The sequence below is a fragment of the Heterodontus francisci genome, chromosome 7 (assembly GCF_036365525.1).
Source record: "Heterodontus francisci isolate sHetFra1 chromosome 7, sHetFra1.hap1, whole genome shotgun sequence".
Lineage (NCBI taxonomy): Eukaryota > Metazoa > Chordata > Chondrichthyes > Heterodontiformes > Heterodontidae > Heterodontus > Heterodontus francisci.
In genome coordinates, this window is record NC_090377.1 from 34,200,913 (window position 1) to 34,223,218 (window position 22,306).

At 41.7% G+C, this 22,306-nt stretch overlaps 2 protein-coding genes across 16 annotated transcripts in view; one reads left to right on the forward strand and one right to left on the reverse strand.

The window, feature by feature from the left end:
* The window catches only part of LOC137371924 (NADH dehydrogenase [ubiquinone] 1 alpha subcomplex subunit 3-like), a 61,518-nt gene extending 52,521 nt beyond the window's left edge, over window positions 1–8,997 (reverse strand). The window contains exon 1 of the mRNA XM_068035001.1: window positions 8,934–8,997. Within this exon, the coding sequence (XP_067891102.1) occupies window positions 8,934–8,949 (16 nt within the window). The 5' untranslated portion in view covers window positions 8,950–8,997. The remainder of the gene's footprint in view (window positions 1–8,933) is intronic.
* gtdc1 (glycosyltransferase-like domain containing 1) overlaps window positions 1–22,306 on the forward strand; it is an 872,535-nt gene that overhangs the window by 400,480 nt on the left and 449,749 nt on the right. The window lies entirely within an intron of this gene.

A 22,306-nucleotide genomic window follows, 5' to 3' on the forward strand; every position in this document is an offset into this window, starting at 1 on the left:
CGAACCCCTCGATTAGATTCCAGTCTGTAACTCACTCCCGGGTATCTGTTATTCTATATATAAACACCCCGAACCCCTCAGTTAGATTCTAGTCTGTAACTCACTCCTGGGTATCTGTTATTCTATATATAAACCCCCCCCGAACCCCTCGATTAGATTCCAGTCTGTAACTCACTCCCGGGTATCTGTTATTCTATATATAAACACCCCGAACCCCTCGATTAGATTCCAGTCTGTAACTCACCCCCGGGTATCTGTTATTCTATATATAAACCCCCTGAACCCCTCGATTAGATTCCAGTCTGTAACTCACTCCCGGGTATCTGTTATTCTATATATAAACCCGCTCCGAACCCCTCGATTTTATTCCAGTCTGCAACTCCCTCCCGGGTATCTGTTATTCTGTGTATAAACCCCCCGAACCCCTCGATTAGATTCCAGTCTGTAACTCACTCCCGGGTATCTGTTATTCTATATATAAACCCCCCCCGAACCCCTCGATTAGATTCCAGTCTGTAACTCACTCCCAGGTATCTGTTATTCGAAATATAAACACCCCCGAACCCCTCGATTAGATTCCAGTCTGTAACTCACTCCCGGGTATCTGTTATTCTATATATAAACACCCCGAACCCCTCGATTAGATTCCAGTCTGTAACTCACTCCCGGGTATCTGTTATTCTATATATAAACACCCCCGAACCCCTCGATTAGATTCCAGTCTGTAACTCACTCCCGGGTATCTGTTATTCTATATATAAACCCCCCGAACCCCTCGATTAGATTCCAGTCTGTAACTCACTCCCGGGTATCTGTTATTCTATATATAAACACCCCCGAACCCCTCGATTAGATTCCAGTCTGTAACTCACTCCCGGGTATCTGTTATTCTATATATAAACCCCCCGAACCCCTCGATTAGATTCCAGTCTGTAACTCACTCCCGGGTATCTGTTATTCTATATATAAACACCCCCGAACCCCTCGATTAGATTCCAGTCTGTAACTCACTCCCGGGTATCTGTTATTCTATATATAAACCTCCCCGAACTCCTCGATTAGATTCCAGTCTGTAACTCACTCCCGGGTATCTGTTATTCTATATATAAACCTCCCGAACCCCTCGATTAGATTCCAGTCTGTAACTCACTCCCGGGTATCTGTTATTCTATATATAAACCTCCTGAACCTCTCGATTAGATTCCAGTCTGTAACTCACTCCCGGGTATCTGTTATTCTATATATAAACCCCCCCGAACCCCTCGATTAGATTCCAGTCTGTAACTCACTCCCGGGTATCTGTTATTCTATATATAAACACCCCGAACCCCTCAGTTAGATTCTAGTCTGTAACTCACTCCTGGGTATCTGTTATTCTATATATAAACCCCCCCCGAACCCCTCGATTAGATTCCAGTCTGTAACTCACTCCCGGGTATCTGTTATTCTATATATAAACACCCCGAACCCCTCGATTAGATTCCAGTCTGTAACTCACCCCCGGGTATCTGTTATTCTATATATAAACCCCCTGAACCCCTCGATTAGATTCCAGTCTGTAACTCACTCCCGGGTATCTGTTATTCTATATATAAACCCGCTCCGAACCCCTCGATTTTATTCCAGTCTGCAACTCCCTCCCGGGTATCTGTTATTCTGTGTATAAACCCCCCGAACCCCTCGATTAGATTCCAGTCTGTAACTCACTCCCGGGTATCTGTTATTCTATATATAAACCCCCCCCGAACCCCTCGATTAGATTCCAGTCTGTAACTCACTCCCAGGTATCTGTTATTCGAAATATAAACACCCCCGAACCCCTCGATTAGATTCCAGTCTGTAACTCACTCCCGGGTATCTGTTATTCTATATATAAACACCCCGAACCCCTCGATTAGATTCCAGTCTGTAACTCACTCCCGGGTATCTGTTATTCTATATATAAACACCCCCGAACCCCTCGATTAGATTCCAGTCTGTAACTCACTCCCGGGTATCTGTTATTCTATATATAAACCCCCCGAACCCCTCGATTAGATTCCAGTCTGTAACTCACTCCCGGGTATCTGTTATTCTATATATAAACACCCCCGAACCCCTCGATTAGATTCCAGTCTGTAACTCACTCCCGGGTATCTGTTATTCTATATATAAACCCCCCGAACCCCTCGATTAGATTCCAGTCTGTAACTCACTCCCGGGTATCTGTTATTCTATATATAAACACCCCCGAACCCCTCGATTAGATTCCAGTCTGTAACTCACTCCCGGGTATCTGTTATTCTATATATAAACCTCCCCGAACTCCTCGATTAGATTCCAGTCTGTAACTCACTCCCGGGTATCTGTTATTCTATATATAAACCTCCCGAACCCCTCGATTAGATTCCAGTCTGTAACTCACTCCCGGGTATCTGTTATTCTATATATAAACCTCCTGAACCTCTCGATTAGATTCCAGTCTGTAACCCACTCCCGGGTATCTGTTATTCTATATATAAACCCCCCGAACTCCTCGATTAGATTCCAGTCTGTAACTCACTCCCGGGTATCTGTTATTCTATATATAAACCTCCTGAACCTCTCGATTAGATTCCAGTCTGTAACCCACTCCCGGGTATCTGTTATTCTATATATAAACACCCCGAACCCCTCGATTAGATTCCTGTCTGTAACTCACTCCCGGGTATCTGTTATTCTATATATAAACCCCCCGAACTCCTCGATTAGATTCCAGTCTGTAACTCACTCCCGGGTATCTGTTATTCTATATATAAACCTCCTGAACCTCTCGATTAGATTCCAGTCTGTAACTCACTCCCGGGTATCTGTTATTCTATATATAAACCACCCAAACCCGTCGATTAGATTCCTGTCTGTAACTCACTCCCGGGTATCTGTTATTCTATATATAAACCCCGAACCCCTCGATTAGATTCCAGTCTGTAACTCACTCCCGGGTATCTGTTATTCTATATATAAACACCCCGAACCCCTCGATTCGATTCCAGTCTGTAACTCACTCCCGGGTATCTGTTATTCTATATATAAACCCCGAACCCCTCGATTAGATTCCAGTCTGTAACTCACCCCCGGGTATCTGTTATTCTTTATATAAACACCCCGAACCCCTCGATTAGATTCCAGTCTGTAACTCACTCCCGGGTATCTGTTATTCTATATGTAAACACCCCGAACCCCTCGATTAGATTCCAGTCTGTAACTCACTCCCGGGTATCTGTTATTCTATATATAAACACCCCCGAACCCCTTGATTAGATTCCAGTCTGTAACTCACTCCCAGGTATCTGTTATTCTGTATATAAACACCCCGAACCCCTTGATTCGATTCCAGTCTGTAACTCACTCCCGGGTATCTGTTATTCTATATATAAACCCCCCCGAACCCCTCGATTAGATTCCAGTCTGTAACTCACTCCCGGGTATCTGTTATTCTATATATAAACACCCCCGAACCCCTCGATTAGATTCCAGTCTGTAACCCACTCCCGGGGATCTGTTATTCTATATATAAACCCCCCGAACCCCTCGATTAGATTCCAGTCTGTAACTCACTCCCGGGTATCTGTTATTCTATATATAAACCCCCCGAACCCCTCGATTAGATTCCAGTCTGTAACTCACTCCCGGGTATCTGTTATTCTATATATAAACACACCGAACCCCTCGATTAGATTCCAGTCTGTAACTCACTCCCGGGTATCTGTTATTCTATATATAAACTCCCTGAACCCCTCGATTAGATTCCAGTCTGTAACTCACTCCCGGGTATCTGTTGTTCTATATATAAACCCCCCGAACCCCTCGATTAGATTCCAGTCTGTAACTCACTCCCAGGTATCTGTTATTCTATATATAAACACCCTGAACCCCTCGATTAGATTCCAGTCTGTAACGCACTCCCGGGTATCTGTTATTCTATATATAAACACCCCGAACCCCTCGATTAGATTCCAGTCTGTAACTCACTCCCGGGTATCTGTTATTCTATATATAAACCCCCCCGAACCCCTCGATTAGATTCCAGTCTGTAACTCACGCCCGGGTATCTGTTATTCTATATATAAACCCCCCGAACCCCTCGATTAGATTCCAGTCTGTAACTCACTCCCGGGTATCTGTTATTCTATATATAAACCCACCAAACCCCTCGATTAGATTCCAGTCTGTAACTCACTCCCGGGTATCTGTTATTCTATATATAAACACCCCCGAACTCCTCGATTAGATTCCAGTCTGTAACTCACTCCCGGGTATCTGTTATTCTATATATAAACCCCCCCGAACCCCTCGATTAGATTCCAGTCTGTAACTCACTCCCGGGTATCTGTTATTCTATATATAAACCTCCCGAACCCCTCGATTAGATTCCAGTCTGTAACTCACTCCCGGGTATCTGTTATTCTATATATAAACACACCGAACCCCTCGATTAGATTCCAGTCTGTAACTCACTCCCGGGTATCTGTTATTCTATATATAAACACCCCGAACCTCTCGATTAGATTCCAGTCTGTAACTCACTCCCGGGTATCTGTTATTCTATATATAAACCCCCTGAACCCCTCGATTAGATTCCAGTCTGTAACTCACTCCCGGGTATCTGTTATTCTATATATAAACCCACCCCGAACCCCTCGATTAGATTCCAGTCTGTAACTCACTCCCGGGTATCTGTTATTCTATATATAAACCCCCCTGAACCCCTCGATTAGATTCCAGTCTGTAACTCACTCCCGGGTATCTGTTATTCTATATATAAACACCCCGAACCTCTCGATTAGATTCCAGTCTGTAACTCACTCCCGGGTATCTGTTATTCTATATATAAACCCCCTGAACCCCTCGATTAGATTCCAGTCTGTAACTCACTCCCGGGTATCTGTTATTCTATATATAAACCCCCCCCGAACCCCTCGATTAGATTCCAGTCTGTAACTCACTCCCGGGTATCTGTTATTCTATATATAAACCCCCCGAACCCCTCGATTAGATTCCAGTCTGTAACTCACTCCCGGGTATCTGTTATTCTATATATAAACACCCCGAAGCCCTCAATTAGATTCCAGTCTGTAACTCACTCCCGGGTATCTGTTATTCTATATATAAACCCCCCGAACCCCTCGATTAGATTCCAGTCTGTAACTCACTCCCGGGTATCTGTTATTCTATATATAAACCCCCCTGAACCCCTCGATTAGATTCCAGTCTGTAACTCACTCCCGGGTATCTGTTATTCTATATATAAACACCCCGAACCTCTCGATTAGATTCCAGTCTGTAACTCACTCCCGGGTATCTGTAATTCTATATATAAACCCCCTGAACCCCTCGATTAGATTCCAGTCTGTAACTCACTCCCGGGTATCTGTTATTCTATATATAAACCCCCCCCGAACCCCTCGATTAGATTCCAGTCTGTAACTCACTCCCGGGTATCTGTTATTCTATATATAAACCCCCCGAACCCCTCGATTAGATTCCAGTCTGTAACTCACTCCCGGGTATCTGTTATTCTATATATAAACACCCCTGAACCCCTCGATTAGATTCCAGTCTGTAACTCACTCCCAGGTATCTGTTATTCTATATATAAACCTCCCGAACCCCTCGATTAGATTCCAGTCTGTAACTCACTCCCAGGTATCTGTTATTCTATATATAAACCCCCCGAACCCCTCGATTAGATTCCAGTCTGTAACTCACTCCCGGGTATCTGTTATTCTATATATAAACACCCCTGAACCCCTCGATTAGATTCCAGTCTGTAACTCACTCCCAGGTATCTGTTATTCTATATATAAACACCCCTGAACCCCTCGATTAGATTCCAGTCTGTAACTCACTCCCAGGTATCTGTTATTCTATATATAAACCCCCCCGAACCCCTCGATTAGATTCCAGTCTGTAACTCACTCCCGGGTATCTGTTATTCTATATATAAACCCCCCGAACCCCTCGATTAGATTGCAGTCTGTAACTCACTCCCGGGTATCTGTTATTGTATATATAAACACCCCGAACCCCTCGATTAGATTCCAGTCTGTAACTCACTCCCGGGTATCTGTTATTCTATATATAAACCCCCTGAACCCCTCGATTAGATTCCAGTCTGTAACTCACTCCCAGGTAGCTGTTATTCTATATATAAACACCCCGAACTCCTCGATTAGATTCCAGTCTGTAACTCACTCCCGGGTATCTGTTATTCTATATATAAACCCCCTGAACCCCTCGATTAGATTCCAGTCTGTAACTCACTCCCGGGTATCTGTTATTCTATATATAAACCCCCTGAACCCCTCGATTAGATTCCAGTCTGTAACTCACTCCCGGGTATCTGTTATTCTATATATAAACACCCCGAACCCCTCGATTAGATTCCAGTCTGTAACTCACTCCCGGGTATCTGTTATTCTATATATAAACACCCCGAACCCCTCGATTAGATTCCAGTCTGTAACTCACTCCCGGGTATCTGTTATTCTATATATAAACACCACGAACCCCTCGATTTGATTCCAGTCTGTAACTCACTCCCGGGTATCTGTTATTCTATATATAAACCCCCCGAACCCCTCGATTAGATTCCAGTCTGTAACTCACTCCCAGGTATCTGTTATTCTATATATAAACCCCCCGAACCCCTCGATTAGATTCCAGTCTGTAACTCACTCCCGGGTATCTGTTATTCTATATATAAACCCCCCGAACCCCTCGATTAGATTCCAGTCTGTAACTCACTCCCGGGTATCTGTTATTCTATATATAAACCCCCCGAACCCCTCGATTAGATTCCTGTCTGTAACTCACTCCCTGGTATCTGTTATTCTATATATAAACCCCCCGAACCCCTCGATTAGATTCCAGTCTGTAACTCACTCCCGGGTATCTGTTATTCTATATATAAACCCCCCGAACCCCTCGATTAGATTCCTGTCTGTAACTCACTCCCTGGTATCTGTTATTCTATATATAAACCCCCCGAACCCCTCGATTAGATTCCTGTCTGTAACTCACTCCCTGGTATCTGTTATTCTATATATAAACCCCCCGAACCCCTCGATTAGATTCCAGTCTGTAACTCACTCCCGGGTATCTGTTATTCTATATATAAACCCCCCGAACCCCTCGATTAGATTCCTGTCTGTAACTCACTCCCTGGTATCTGTTATTCTATATATAAACCCCCCGAACCCCTCGATTAGATTCCTGTCTGTAACTCACTCCCTGGTATCTGTTATTCTATATATAAACCCCCCGAACCCCTCGATTAGATTCCAGTCTGTAACTCACTCCCGGGTATCTGTTATTCTATATATAAACCCCCCGAACCCCTCGATTAGATTCCAGTCTGTAACTCACTCCCGGGTATCTGTTATTCTATATATAAACACCCTGAACCCCTCGATTAGATTCCAGTCTGTAACTCACTCCCGGGTATCTGTTATTCTATATATAAACCCCCCGAACACCTCGATTAGATTCCAGTCTGTAACTCACTCCCGGGTATCTGTTATTCTATATATAAACACCCTGAACCCCTCGATTAGATTCCAGTCTGTAACTCACTCCCGGGTATCTGTTATTCTATATATAAACCCCCCGAACCCCTCGATTAGATTCCAGTCTGTAACTCACTCCCGGGTATCTGTTATTCTATATATAAACACCCTGAACCCCTCGATTAGATTCCAGTCTGTAACTCACTCCCGGGTATCTGTTATTCTATATATAAACACCCTGAACCCCTCGATTAGATTCCAGTCTGTAACTCACTCCCGGGTATCTGTTATTCTATATATAAACCCCCCGAACCCCTCGATTAGATTCCAGTCTGTAACTCACTCCCGGGTATCTGTTATTCTATATATAAACACCCTGAACCCCTCGATTAGATTCCAGTCTGTAACTCACTCCCGGGTATCTGTTATTCTATATATAAACACCCCGAACCCCTCGATTAGATTCCAGTCTGTAACTCACTCCCGGGTATCTGTTATTCTATATATAAACCCCCCGAACCCCTCGATTAGATTCCTGTCTGTAACTCACTCCCTGGTATCTGTTATTCTATATATAAACCCCCCGAACCCCTCGATTAGATTCCTGTCTGTAACTCACTCCCTGGTATCTGTTATTCTATATATAAACCCCCCGAACCCCTCGATTAGATTCCAGTCTGTAACTCACTCCCGGGTATCTGTTATTCTATATATAAACACCCTGAACCCCTCGATTAGATTCCAGTCTGTAACTCACTCCCGGGTATCTGTTATTCTATATATAAACACCCCGAACCCCTCGATTAGATTCCAGTCTGTAACTCACTCCCGGGTATCTGTTATTCTATATATAAACCCCCCGAACCCCTCGATTAGATTCCTGTCTGTAACTCACTCCCTGGTATCTGTTATTCTATATATAAACCCCCCGAACACCTCGATTAGATTCCAGTCTGTAACTCACTCCCGGGTATCTGTTATTCTATATATAAACCCCCCGAACACCTCGATTAGATTCCAGTCTGTAACTCACTCCCTGGTATCTGTTATTCTATATATAAACCCCCCGAACCCCTCGATTAGATTCCAGTCTGTAACTCACTCCCTGGTATCTGTTATTCTATATATAAACCCCCTGAACCCCTCGATTAGATTCCAGTCTGTAACTCACTCCCGGGTATCTGTTATTCTATATATAAACACCCTGAACCCCTCGATTAGATTCCAGTCTGTAACTCACTCCCGGGTATCTGTTATTCTATATATAAACACCCCGAACCCCTCGATTAGATTCCAGTCTGTAACTCACTCCCGGGTATCTGTTATTCTATATAAATTACAGATTATTATATTATATTACTATATTATATTATTATGAGAGATGATGTTATAAATTCTCTCACTCACTCCACAGAGTCGCCATTTTGCAGGATGTGACCAAACTGCCCTCTGACCCTTCCTCTGCACCTGATTGGCTGTCACCCCTGGTTACTGCAGGCGGGGACGGGCCTGATATTCTGGGATATGTTAAAAATAGAGAGAGAGAGAGAAATACAGAGAGAGAGAGAGAGAGAAATAGAGAGAAATACAGGGAGAGAGAGAGAGAGAGAAATAGAGAGAAATACAGGGAGAGAGAGAGAGAGAAATAGAGAGAAATACAGGGAGAGAGAGAGAGAGAAATAGAGAGAAATACAGGGAGAGAGAGAGTGAAATACAGGGAGAGAGAGAGAGAAAGAGAGAGAAATACAGGGAGAGAGAGAGAGAGAAATAGAGAGAAATACAGGGAGAGAGAGAGAGAGAAATAGAGAGAAATACAGGGAGAGAGAGAGAGAGAGAGAAATAGAGAGAAATACAGGGAGAGAGAGAGAGAAATAGAGAGAAATACAGGGAGAGAGAGAGAGAGAAATAGAGAGAAATACAGGGAGAGAGAGAGAGAAATAGAGAGAAATACAGGGAGAGAGAGAGAGAGAAATAGAGAGAAATACAGGGAGAGAGAGAGAGAAATAGAGAGAAATACAGGGAGAGAGAGAGAGAGAAATAGAGAGAAATACAGGGAGAGAGAGAGAGAAATAGAGAGAAATACAGGGAGAGAGAGAGAGAGAAATAGAGAGAAATACAGGGAGAGAGAGAGAGAAATAGAGAGAAATACAGGGAGAGAGAGAGAGAAATAGAGAGAAATACAGGGAGAGAGAGAGAGAAATAGAGAGAAATACAGGGAGAGAGAGAGAGAGAAATAGAGAGAAATACAGGGAGAGAGAGAGAGAGAAATAGAGAGAAATACAGGGAGAGAGAGAGAGAGAAATAGAGAGAAATACAGGGAGAGAGAGAGAGAGAAATAGAGAGAAATACAGGGAGAGAGAGAGAGAGAAATAGAGAGAAATACAGGGAGAGAGAGAGAGAGAAATAGAGAGAAATACAGGGAGAGAGAGAGAGAGAAATAGAGAGAAATACAGGGAGAGAGAGAGTGAAATACAGGGAGAGAGAGAGAGAAATACAGGGAGAGAGAGAGAGAAATATAGAGAAATACAGGGAGAGAGAGAGAGAAATACAGGGAGAGAGAGAGAGAAATAGAGAGAAATACAGGGAGAGAGAGAGAGAGAGAAATAGAGAGAAATACAGGGAGAGAGTGAGAGAAATATAGAGAAATACAGGGAGAGAGAGAGAGAAATACAGGGAGAGAGAGAGAGAAATAGAGAGAAATACAGGGAGAGAGAGAGAGAAATAGAGAGTAATACAGGGAGAGAGTGAGAGAAATATAGAGAAATACAGGGAGAGAGAGAGAGAAATACAGGGAGAGAGAGAGAGAGAGAAATACAGGGAGAGAGAGAGTGAGAGAAATACAGGGAGAGAGTGAGAGAAATACAGGGAGAGAGAGAGAGAAATACAGGGAGAGAGAGAGAGAAATACAGGGAGAGAGAGAGAGAGAGAAATACAGGGAGAGAGAGAGAAATATAGGGAGAGAGAGAGAGAAATAGAGAGAAATACAGGGAGAGAGAGAGAGAAATATAGAGAAATACAGGGAGAGAGAGAGAGAAATACAGGGAGAGAGAGAGAGAAATATAGAGAAATACAGGGAGAGAGAGAGAGAAATACAGGAGAGAGTGAGAGAAATACAGGAGAGAGAGAGAGAAATACAGGGAGAGAGAGAGAGAAATACAGGGAGAGAGGAGAGAGAGAGAAATACAGGGAGAGAGAGAGAGAAATATAGGGAGAGAGAGAGAGAGAGAGAGAAATAGAGAGAAATACAGGGAGAGAGAGAGAGAGAGAAATACAGGGAGAGAGAGAGAGAAATATAGGGAGAGAGAGAGAGAGAGAAATAGAGAGAAATACAGGGAGAGAGTGAGAGAAATACAGGGGAGAGAGAGAGAGAAATACAGGGAGAGAGAGAGAGAAATATAGGGAGAGAGAGAGAGAAATAGAGAGAAATACAGGGAGAGAGTGAGAGAAATACAGGGAGAGAGAGAGAGAAATACAGGGAGAGAGAGAGAGAAATATAGGGAGAGAGAGAGAGAGAAATAGAGAGAAATACAGGGAGAGAGAGAGAGAAATACAGGGAGAGAGAGAGAGAAATATAGGGAGAGAGAGAGAGAGAGAGAGAGAAATAGAGAGAAATACAGGGAGAGAGTGAGAGAAATACAGGGAGAGAGAGAGAGAAATACAGGGAGAGAGAGAGAGAAATATAGGGAGAGAGAGAGAGAAATAGAGAGAAATACAGGGAGAGAGTGAGAGAAATACAGGGAGAGAGAGAGAGAAATACAGGGAGAGAGAGAGAGAAATATAGGGAGAGAGAGAGAGAGAGAAATAGAGAGAAATACAGGGAGAGAGAGAGAGAAATACAGGGAGAGAGAGAGAGAAATATAGGGAGAGAGAGAGAGAGAGAGAGAGAAATAGAGAGAAATACAGGGAGAGAGTGAGAGAAATACAGGGAGAGAGAGAGAGAAATATAGGGAGAGAGAGAGAGAGAGAAATAGAGAGAAATACAGGGAGAGAGAGAGAGAAATATAGGAGAGAGAGAGAGAGAGAAATAGAGAGAAATACAGGGAGAGAGAGAGAGAAATAGAGAGAAATACAGGGAGAGAGAGAGAGAAATACAGGGAGAGAGAGAGAGAAATACAGGGAGAGAGAGAGAGAAAGAGAGAGAAATACAGGGAGAGAGAGAGAAATACAGGGAGAGAGAGAGAGAAATACAGGGAGAGAGAGAGAGAAATAGAGAGAAATACAGGGAGAGAGAGAGAGAAATACAGGGAGAGAGAGAGAGAAATACAGGGAGAGAGAGAGAGAAAGAGAGAGAAATACAGGGAGAGAGAGAGAAATACAGGGAGAGAGAGAGAGAAATAGAGAGAAATACAGGGAGAAATAGAGAGAAATACAGGGAGAGAGAGAGAAATACAGGGAGAGAGAGAGAGAAATAGAGAGAAATACAGGGAGAGAGAGAGAGAAATACAGGGAGAGAGAGAGAGAGAAATACAGGGAGAGAGAGAGAGAAAGAGAGAGAAATACAGGGAGAGAGAGAGAAATACAGGGAGAGAGAGAGAGAAATAGAGAGAAATACAGGGAGAAATAGAGAGAAATACAGGGAGAGAGAGAGAGAAATAGAGAGAAATACAGGGAGAGAGAGAGAGAAATACAGGGAGAGAGAGAGAAATACAGGGAGAGAGAGAGAGAAATACAGGGAGAGAGAGAGAAATACAGGGAGAGAGAGAGAGAAATATAGAGAAATACAGGGAGAGAGAGAGGAATATAGAGAAATACAGGGAGAGAGAGAGAGAAATACAGGGAGAGAGAGAGAAATACAGGAGAGAGAGAGAGAAATATAGAGAAATACAGGGAGAGAGAGAGAAATATAGAGAAATACAGGGAGAGAGAGAGAGAAATATAGAGAAATACAGGGAGAGAGAGAGAGGAATATAGAGAAATACAGGGAGAGAGAGAGAGAAATACAGGGAGAGAGAGAGAAATACAGGGAGAGAGAGAGAAATACAGGGAGAGAGAGAGAGAAATATAGAGAAATACATGGAGAGAGAGAGAGAAATATAGAGAAATACAGGGAGAGAGAGAGAGAAATATAGAGAAATACAGGGAGAGAGAGAGAGAAATATAGAGAAATACAGGGAGAGAGAGAGAGAAATATAGAGAAATACAGGGAGAGAGAGAGAGAAATATAGAGAAATACAGGGAGAGAGAGAGAGAAATATAGAGAAATACAGGAGAGAGAGAGAGAAATATAGAGAAATACAGGGAGAGAGAGAGAGAAATATAGAGAAATACAGGGAGAGAGAGAGAGAAATATAGAGAAATACAGGGAGAGAGAGAGAGAAATATAGAGAAATACAGGGAGAGAGAGAGAGAAATATAGAGAAATACAGGGAGAGAGAGAGAGAAATATAGAGAAATACAGGGAGAGAGAGAGAGAAATAGAGAGAAATACAGGGAGAGAGAGAGAGAAATAGAGAGAAATACAGGGAGAGAGAGAGAGAAATAGAGAGAAATACAGGGAGAGAGAGAGAGAGAAATAGAGAGAAATACAGGGAGAGAGAGAGAGAAATAGAGAGAAATACAGGGAGAGAGAGAGAGAAATAGAGAGAAATACAGGGAGAGAGAGAGAGAAATAGAGAGAAATACAGGGAGAGAGAGAGAGAAATAGAGAGAAATACAGGGAGAGAGAGAGAGAAATAGAGAGAAATACAGGGAGAGAGAGAGAGAAATAGAGAGAAATACAGGGAGAGAGAGAGAGAAATAGAGAGAAATACAGGGAGAGAGAGAGAGAAATAGAGAGAAATACAGGGAGAGAGAGAGAGAAATAGAGAGAAATACAGGAGAGAGAGAGAGAAATAGAGAGAAATACAGGGAGAGAGAGAGAGAAATAGAGAGAAATACAGGGAGAGAGAGAGAGAAATAGAGAGAAATACAGGGAGAGAGAGAGAGAAATAGAGAGAAATACAGGGAGAGAGAGAGAGAAATAGAGAGAAATACAGGGAGAGAGAGAGAGAGAAATACAGGGAGAGAGAGAGAGAAAAATATAGAGAAATACAGGGAGAGAGAGAGAGAAATATAGAGAAATACAGGGAGAGAGAGAGAGAAATATAGAGAAATACAGGGAGAGAGAGAGAGAAATATAGAGAAATACAGGGAGAGAGAGAGAGAAATACAGGGAGAGAGAGAGAGAAATATAGAGAAATACAGGGAGAGAGGGAGAGAAATATAGAGAAATACAGGGAGAGAGGGAGAGAAATATAGAGAAATACAGGGAGAGAGAGAGAGAAATATAGAGAAATACAGGGAGAGAGAGAGAGAGAGAAATAGAGAGAAATACAGGGAGAGAGAGAGAGAGAGAAATAGAGAGAAATACAGGGAGAGAGAGAGAGAAATAGAGAGAAATACAGGGAGAGAGAGAGAGAAATAGAGAGAAATACAGGGAGAGAGAGAAAGAAATAAATAGAGAGAAATACAGGGAGAGAGAGAAAGAAATAAATAGAGAGAAATACAGGGAGAGAGAGAGAGAAATAAATAGAGAGAAATACAGGGAGAGAGAGAGAAATACATAGAGAGAAATACAGGGAGAGAGAGAGAGAAATAAATAGAGAGAAATACAGGGAGAGAGAGAGAGAAATAAATAGAGAGAAATACAGGGAGAGAGAGAGAGAGAAATACAGGGAGAGAGAGAGAGAAATATAGAGAAATACAGGGAGAGAGAGAGAGAAATAGAGAGAAATACAGGGAGAGAGAGAGAGAAATAGAGAGAAATACAGGGAGAGAGAGAGAGAGAAATAGAGAGTAATACAGGGAGAGAGAGAGAGAAATACAGGGAGAGAGAGAAAGAAATAAATAGAGAGAAATACAGGGAGAGAGAGAAAGAAATAATAGAGAGAAATACAGGGAGAGAGAGAGAGAAATAAATAGAGAGAAATACAGGGAGAGAGAGAGAGAAATAAATAGAGAGAAATACAGGGAGAGAGAGAGAGAAATACAGGGAGAGAGAGAGAGAGAAATAGAGAGAAATACAGGGAGAGAGAGAGAGAAATAGAGAGAAATACAGGGAGAGAGGGAGAGAAATAAATAGAGAGAAATACAGGGAGAGAGAGAGAAATACATAGAGAGAAATACAGGGAGAGAGAGAGAAATAAATAGAGAGAAATACAGGGAGAGAGAGAGAGAAATAAATAGAGAGAAATACAGGGAGAGAGAGAGAGAAATAAATAGAGAGAAATACAGGGAGAGAGAGAGAGAAATACAGGGAGAGAGGAGAGAAATAAATAGAGAGAAATACAGGGAGAGAGAGAGAAATACATAGAGAGAAATACAGGGAGAGAGAGAGAGAAATAAATAGAGAGAAATACAGGGAGAGAGAGAGAGAAATAAATAGAGAGAAATACAGGGAGAGAGAGAGAGAAATAAATAGAGAGAAATACAGGGAGAGAGAGAGAAATACATAGAGAGAAATACAGGGAGAGAGAGAGAGAAATAAATAGAGAGAAATACAGGGAGAGAGAGAGAGAAATAAATAGAGAGAAATACAGGGAGAGAGAGAGAGAAATAAATAGAGAGAAATACAGGGAGAGAGGGAGAGAAATAAATAGAGAGAATACAGGGAGAGAGAGAGAGAGAGAAATACAGGGAGAGAGTGAGAGAAATACAGGGAGAGAGTGAGAGAAATACAGGGAGAGAGAGAGAGAAATACAGGGAGAGAGAGAGAGAAATACAGGGAGAGAGAGAGAGAGAGAAATACAGGGAGAGAGAGAGAAATATAGGGAGAGAGAGAGAGAGAGAGAGAGAAATACAGGGAGAGAGAGAGAGAAATATAGAGAAATACAGGGAGAGAGAGAGAGAAATACAGGGAGAGAGAGAGAGAGAGAAATACAGGGAGAGAGTGAGAGAAATACAGGGAGAGAGAGAGAAGAGAGAATACAGGGAGAGAGAGAGAGAAATACAGGGAGAGAGAGAGAGAGAGAATACAGGGAGAGAGAGAGAAATATAGGGAGAGAGAGAGAGAGAGAGAGAGAGAGAAATAGAGAGAAATACAGGGAGAGAGAGAGAGAAATACAGGGAGAGAGAGAGAGAAATATAGGGAGAGAGAGAGAGAGAAATAGAGAGAAATACAGGAGAGAGTGAGAGAAATACAGGGAGAGAGAGAGAGAAATACAGGGAGAGAGAGAGAGAAATATAGGAGAGAGAGAGAGAAATAGAGAGAAATACAGGGAGAGAGTGAGAGAAATACAGGGAGAGAGAGAGAGAAATACAGGGAGAGAGAGAGAGAAATATAGGGAGAGAGAGAGAGAGAGAAATAGAGAGAAATACAGGGAGAGAGAGAGAGAAATACAGGGAGAGAGAGAGAGAAATATAGGGAGAGAGAGAGAGAGAGAGAGAGAAATAGAGAGAAATACAGGGAGAGAGTGAGAGAAATACAGGGAGAGAGAGAGAGAAATACAGGGAGAGAGAGAGAGAAATATAGGGAGAGAGAGAGAGAAATAGAGAGAAATACAGGGAGAGAGAGAGAGAAATACAGGGAGAGAGAGAGAGAAATACAGGGAGAGAGAGAGAGAAATATAGGGAGAGAGAGAGAGAGAGAAATAGAGAGAAATACAGGGAGAGAGAGAGAGAAATACAGGGAGAGAGAGAGAGAAATATAGGGAGAGAGAGAGAGAGAGAGAGAGAAATAGAGAGAAATACAGGAGAGAGTGAGAGAAATACAGGGAGAGAGAGAGAGAAATATAGGGAGAGAGAGAGAGAGAGAAATAGAGAGAAATACAGGGAGAGAGAGAGAGAAATATAGGGAGAGAGAGAGAGAGAGAAATAGAGAGAAATACAGGAGAGAGAGAGAGAAATAGAGAGAAATACAGGGAGAGAGAGAGAGAAATACAGGGAGAGAGAGAGAGAAATACAGGGAGAGAGAGAGAGAAAGAGAGAGAAATACAGGGAGAGAGAGAGAAATACAGGGAGAGAGAGAGAAATACAGGGAGAGAGAGAGAGAAATACAGGGAGAGAGAGAGAGAAATAGAGAGAAATACAGGGAGAGAGAGAGAGAAATACAGGGAGAGAGAGAGAGAAATACAGGGAGAGAGAGAGAGAAAGAGAGAGAAATACAGGGAGAGAGAGAGAAATACAGGGAGAGAGAGAGAGAAATAGAGAGAAATACAGGGAGAAATAGAGAGAAATACAGGGAGAGAGAGAGAAATACAGGGAGAGAGAGAGAGAAATACAGGGAGAGAGAGAGAGAAATACAGGGAGAGAGAGAGAGAAATACAGGAGAGAGAGAGAGAGAAATACAGGGAGAGAGAGAGAGAAAGAGAGAGAAATACAGGGAGAGAGAGAGAAATACAGGGAGAGAGAGAGAAATACAGGGAGAGAGAGAGAAATACAGGGAGAGAGAGAGAGAAATAGAGAGAAATACAGGGAGAAATAGAGAGAAATACAGGGAGAGAGAGAGAGAAATAGAGAGAAATACAGGGAGAGAGAGAGAGAAATACAGGGAGAGAGAGAGAAATACAGGGAGAGAGAGAGAGAAATACAGGGAGAGAGAGAGAGAAATACAGGGAGAGAGAGAGAGAAATATAGAGAAATACAGGGAGAGAGAGAGAGAAATATAGAGAAATACAGGGAGAGAGAGAGGAATATAGAGAAATACAGGGAGAGAGAGAGAGAAATACAGGGAGAGAGAGAGAAATACAGGGAGAGAGAGAGAAATATAGAGAAATACAGGGAGAGAGAGAGAAATATAGAGAAATACAGGGAGAGAGAGAGAGAAATATAGAGAAATACAGGGAGAGAGAGAGAGGAATATAGAGAAATACAGGGAGAGAGAGAGAGAAATACAGGGAGAGAGAGAGAGAAATACAGGGAGAGAGAGAGAAATACAGGGAGAGAGAGAGAAATACAGGGAGAGAGAGAGAGAAATATAGAGAAATACATGGAGAGAGAGAGAGAAATATAGAGAAATACAGGGAGAGAGAGAGAGAAATATAGAGAAATACAGGGAGAGAGAGAGAGAAATATAGAGAAATACAGGGAGAGAGAGAGAGAAATATAGAGAAATACAGGGAGAGAGAGAGAGAAATATAGAGAAATACAGGGAGAGAGAGAGAGAAATATAGAGAAATACAGGGAGAGAGAGAGAGAAATATAGAGAAATACAGGGAGAGAGAGAGAGAAATATAGAGAAATACAGGGAGAGAGAGAGAGAAATATAGAGAAACACAGGGAGAGAGAGAGAGAAATATAGAGAAATACAGGGAGAGAGAGAGAGAAATATAGAGAAATACAGGGAGAGAGAGAGAGAAATATAGAGAAATACAGGGAGAGAGAGAGAGAAATAGAGAGAAATACAGGGAGAGAGAGAGAGAAATAGAGAGAAATACAGGGAGAGAGAGAGAGAAATAGAGAGAAATACAGGGAGAGAGAGAGAGAGAAATAGAGAGAAATACAGGGAGAGAGAGAGAGAAATAGAGAGAAATACAGGGAGAGAGAGAGAGAAATAGAGAGAAATACAGGGAGAGAGAGAGAGAAATAGAGAGAAATACAGGGAGAGAGAGAGAGAAATAGAGAGAAATACAGGGAGAGAGAGAGAGAAATAGAGAGAAATACAGGGAGAGAGAGAGAGAAATAGAGAGAAATACAGGGAGAGAGAGAGAGAAATAGAGAGAAATACAGGGAGAGAGAGAGAGAAATAGAGAGAAATACAGGGAGAGAGAGAGAGAAATAGAGAGAAATACAGGGAGAGAGAGAGAGAAATAGAGAGAAATACAGGGAGAGAGAGAGAGAAATAGAGAGAAATACAGGGAGAGAGAGAGAGAGAAATACAGGGAGAGAGAGAGAGAGAAATACAGGGAGAGAGAGAGAGAAAAATATAGAGAAATACAGGGAGAGAGAGAGAGAAATATAGAGAAATACAGGGAGAGAGAGAGAGAAATATAGAGAAATACAGGGAGAGAGAGAGAGAAATACAGGGAGAGAGAGAGAGAAATATAGAGAAATACAGGGAGATCGGGAGAGAAATATAGAGAAATACAGGGAGAGAGGGAGAGAAATATAGAGAAATACAGGGAGAGAGAGAGAGAAATATAGAGAAATACAGGGAGAGAGAGAGAGAGAGAAATAGAGAGAAATACAGGGAGAGAGAGAGAGAGAGAAATAGAGAGAAATACAGGGAGAGAGAGAGAGAAATAGAGAGAAATACAGGGAGAGAGAGAGAGAAATAGAGAGAAATACAGGGAGAGAGAGAAAGAAATAAATAGAGAGAAATACAGGGAGAGAGAGAGAGAAATAAATAGAGAGAAATACAGGGAGAGAGAGAGAAATACATAGAGAGAAATACAGGGAGAGAGAGAGAGAAATAAATAGAGAGAAATACAGGGAGAGAGAGAGAGAAATAAATAGAGAGAAATACAGGGAGAGAGAGAGAGAGAAATACAGGGAGAGAGAGAGAGAAATATAGAGAAATACAGGGAGAGAGAGAGAGAAATAGAGAGAAATACAGGGAGAGAGAGAGAGAAATAGAGAGAAATACAGGGAGAGAGAGAGAGAGAAATAGAGAGTAATACAGGGAGAGAGAGAGAGAAATACAGGGAGAGAGAGAAAGAAATAAATAGAGAGAAATACAGGGAGAGAGAGAAAGAAATAAATAGAGAGAAATACAGGGAGAGAGAGAGAGAAATAAATAGAGAGAAATACAGGGAGAGAGAGAGAGAAATAAATAGAGAGAAATACAGGGAGAGAGAGAGAGAAATACAGGGAGAGAGAGAGAGAGAAATAGAGAGAAATACAGGAGAGAGAGAGAGAAATAGAGAGAAATACAGGGAGAGAGGGAGAGAAATAAATAGAGAGAAATACAGGGAGAGAGAGAGAATACATAGAGAGAAATACAGGGAGAGAGAGAGAGAAATAAATAGAGAGAAATACAGGGAGAGAGAGAGAGAAATAAATAGAGAGAAATACAGGGAGAGAGAGAGAGAAATAAATAGAGAGAAATACAGGGAGAGAGAGAGAGAAATACAGGGAGAGAGGGAGAGAAATAAATAGAGAGAAATACAGGGAGAGAGAGAGAAATACATAGAGAGAAATACAGGGAGAGAGAGAGAGAAATAAATAGAGAGAAATACAGGGAGAGAGAGAGAGAAATAAATAGAGAGAAATACAGGGAGAGAGAGAGAGAAATAAATAGAGAGAAATACAGGGAGAGAGAGAGAAATACATAGAGAGAAATACAGGGAGAGAGAGAGAGAAATAAATAGAGAGAAATACAGGGAGAGAGAGAGAGAAATAAATAGAGAGAAATACAGGGAGAGAGAGAGAGAAATAAATAGAGAGAAATACAGGGAGAGAGGGAGAGAAATAAATAGAGAGAAATACAGGGAGAGAGAGAGAAATACATAGAGAGAAATACAGGGAGAGAGAGAGAGAAATAAATAGAGAGAAATACAGGGAGAGAGAGAGAGAAATAAATAGAGAGAAATACAGGGAGAGAGAGAGAGAAATAGAGAGTAATACAGGGAGAGAGAGAGAAATTAATAGAGAGAAATACAGGAGAGAGAGAGAGAAATAAATAGAGAGAAATACAGGGAGAGAGAGAGAGAGAGAAATAAATAGAGAGAAATACAGGGAGAGAGAGAGAGAAATAGAGAGAAATACAGGGAGAGAGACAGAGAAATAAATAGAGAGAAATACAGGGAGAGAGAGAGAGAAATAAATAGAGAGAAATACAGGGAGAGAGAGAGAGAAATAGAGAGTAATACAGGGAGAGAGAAATAGAGAGAAATACAGGGAGAGAGAGAGAGAAATAGAGAGTAATACAGGGAGAGAGAGAGAGAGAAATAGAGAGAAATACAGGGAGAGAGAGAGAGAAATAGAGAGTAATACAGGGAGAGAGAGAGAGAAATCCAGGGAGAGAGAGAGAAATAGAGAGAAATACAGGGAGAGAGAGAGAGAAATAGAGAGAAATACAGGGAGAGAGTGAGAGAAATAGAGAGTAATACAGGGAGAGAGAGAGAGAAATAGAGAGAAATACAGGGAGAGAGAGAGAGAAATAAATAGAGAGAAATACAGGGAGAGAGAGAGAAATACATAGAGAGAAATACAGGGAGAGAGAGAGAGAAATAAATAGAGAGAAATACAGGGAGAGAGAGAGAGAAATAAATAGAGAGAAATACAGGGAGAGAGAGAGAGAAATAAATAGAGAGAAATACAGGGAGAGAGAGAGAGAAATACAGGGAGAGAGGGAGAGAAATAAATAGAGAGAAATACAGGGAGAGAGAGAGAAATACATAGAGAGAAATACAGGGAGAGAGAGAGAGAAATAAATAGAGAGAAATACAGGGAGAGAGAGAGAGAAATAAATAGAGAGAAATACAGGGAGAGAGAGAGAGAAATAAATAGAGAGAAATACAGGGAGAGAGAGAGAAATACATAGAGAGAAATACAGGGAGAGAGAGAGAGAAATAAATAGAGAGAAATACAGGGAGAGAGAGAGAGAAATAAATAGAGAGAAATACAGGGAGAGAGAGAGAGAAATAAATAGAGAGAAATACAGGGAGAGAGGGAGAGAAATAAATAGAGAGAAATACAGGGAGAGAGAGAGAAATACATAGAGAGAAATACAGGGAGAGAGAGAGAGAAATAAATAGAGAGAAATACAGGGAGAGAGAGAGAGAAATAAATAGAGAGAAATACAGGGAGAGAGAGAGAGAAATAGAGAGTAATACAGGGAGAGAGAGAGAAATTAATAGAGAGAAATACAGGGAGAGAGAGAGAGAAATAAATAGAGAGAAATACAGGGAGAGAGAGAGAGAGAGAAATAAATAGAGAGAAATACAGGGAGAGAGAGAGAGAAATAGAGAGAAATACAGGGAGAGAGACAGAGAAATAAATAGAGAGAAATACAGGGAGAGAGAGAGAGAAATAAATAGAGAGAAATACAGGGAGAGAGAGAGAGAAATAGAGAGTAATACAGGGAGAGAGAAATAGAGAGAAATACAGGGAGAGAGAGAGAGAAATAGAGAGTAATACAGGGAGAGAGAGAGAGAGAAATAAGAGAGAAATACAGGGAGAGAGAGAGAGAAATAGAGAGTAATACAGGGAGAGAGAGAGAGAAATCCAGGGAGAGAGAGAGAAATAGAGAGAAATACAGGGAGAGAGAGAGAGAAATAGAGAGAAATACAGGGAGAGAGTGAGAGAAATAGAGAGTAATACAGGGAGAGAGAGAGAGAAATAGAGAGAAATACAGGGAGAGAGAGAGAGAAATAAATAGAGAGAAATACAGGGAGAGAGAGAGAGAGAGAAATAAATAGAGAGAAATACAGGGAGAGAGAGAGAGAAATAGAGAGAAATACAGGGAGAGAGACAGAGAAATAAATAGAGAGAAATACAGGGAGAGAGAGAGAGAAATAAATAGAGAGAAATACAGGGAGAGAGAGAGAGAAATAGAGAGTAATACAGGGAGAGAGAAATAGAGAGAAATACAGGAGAGAGAGAGAAATAGAGAGAAATACAGGGAGAGAGAGAGAGAAATAGAGAGAAATACAGGGAGAGAGTGAGAGAAATAGAGAGTAATACAGGGAGAGAGAGAGAGAGAAATAGAGAGAAATACAGGGAGAGAGAGAGAGAAATAGAGAGAAATACAGGGAGAGAGAGAGAGAAATATAGAGAAATACAGGGAGAGAGAGAGAGAGAAATATAGAGAAATACAGGGAGAGAGAGAGAGAAATACAGGGAGAGAGAGAGAGAAATACAGGGAGAGAGAGAGAGAAATACAGGGAGAGAGAGAGAGAAATACAGGGACAGAGAGAGAGAAA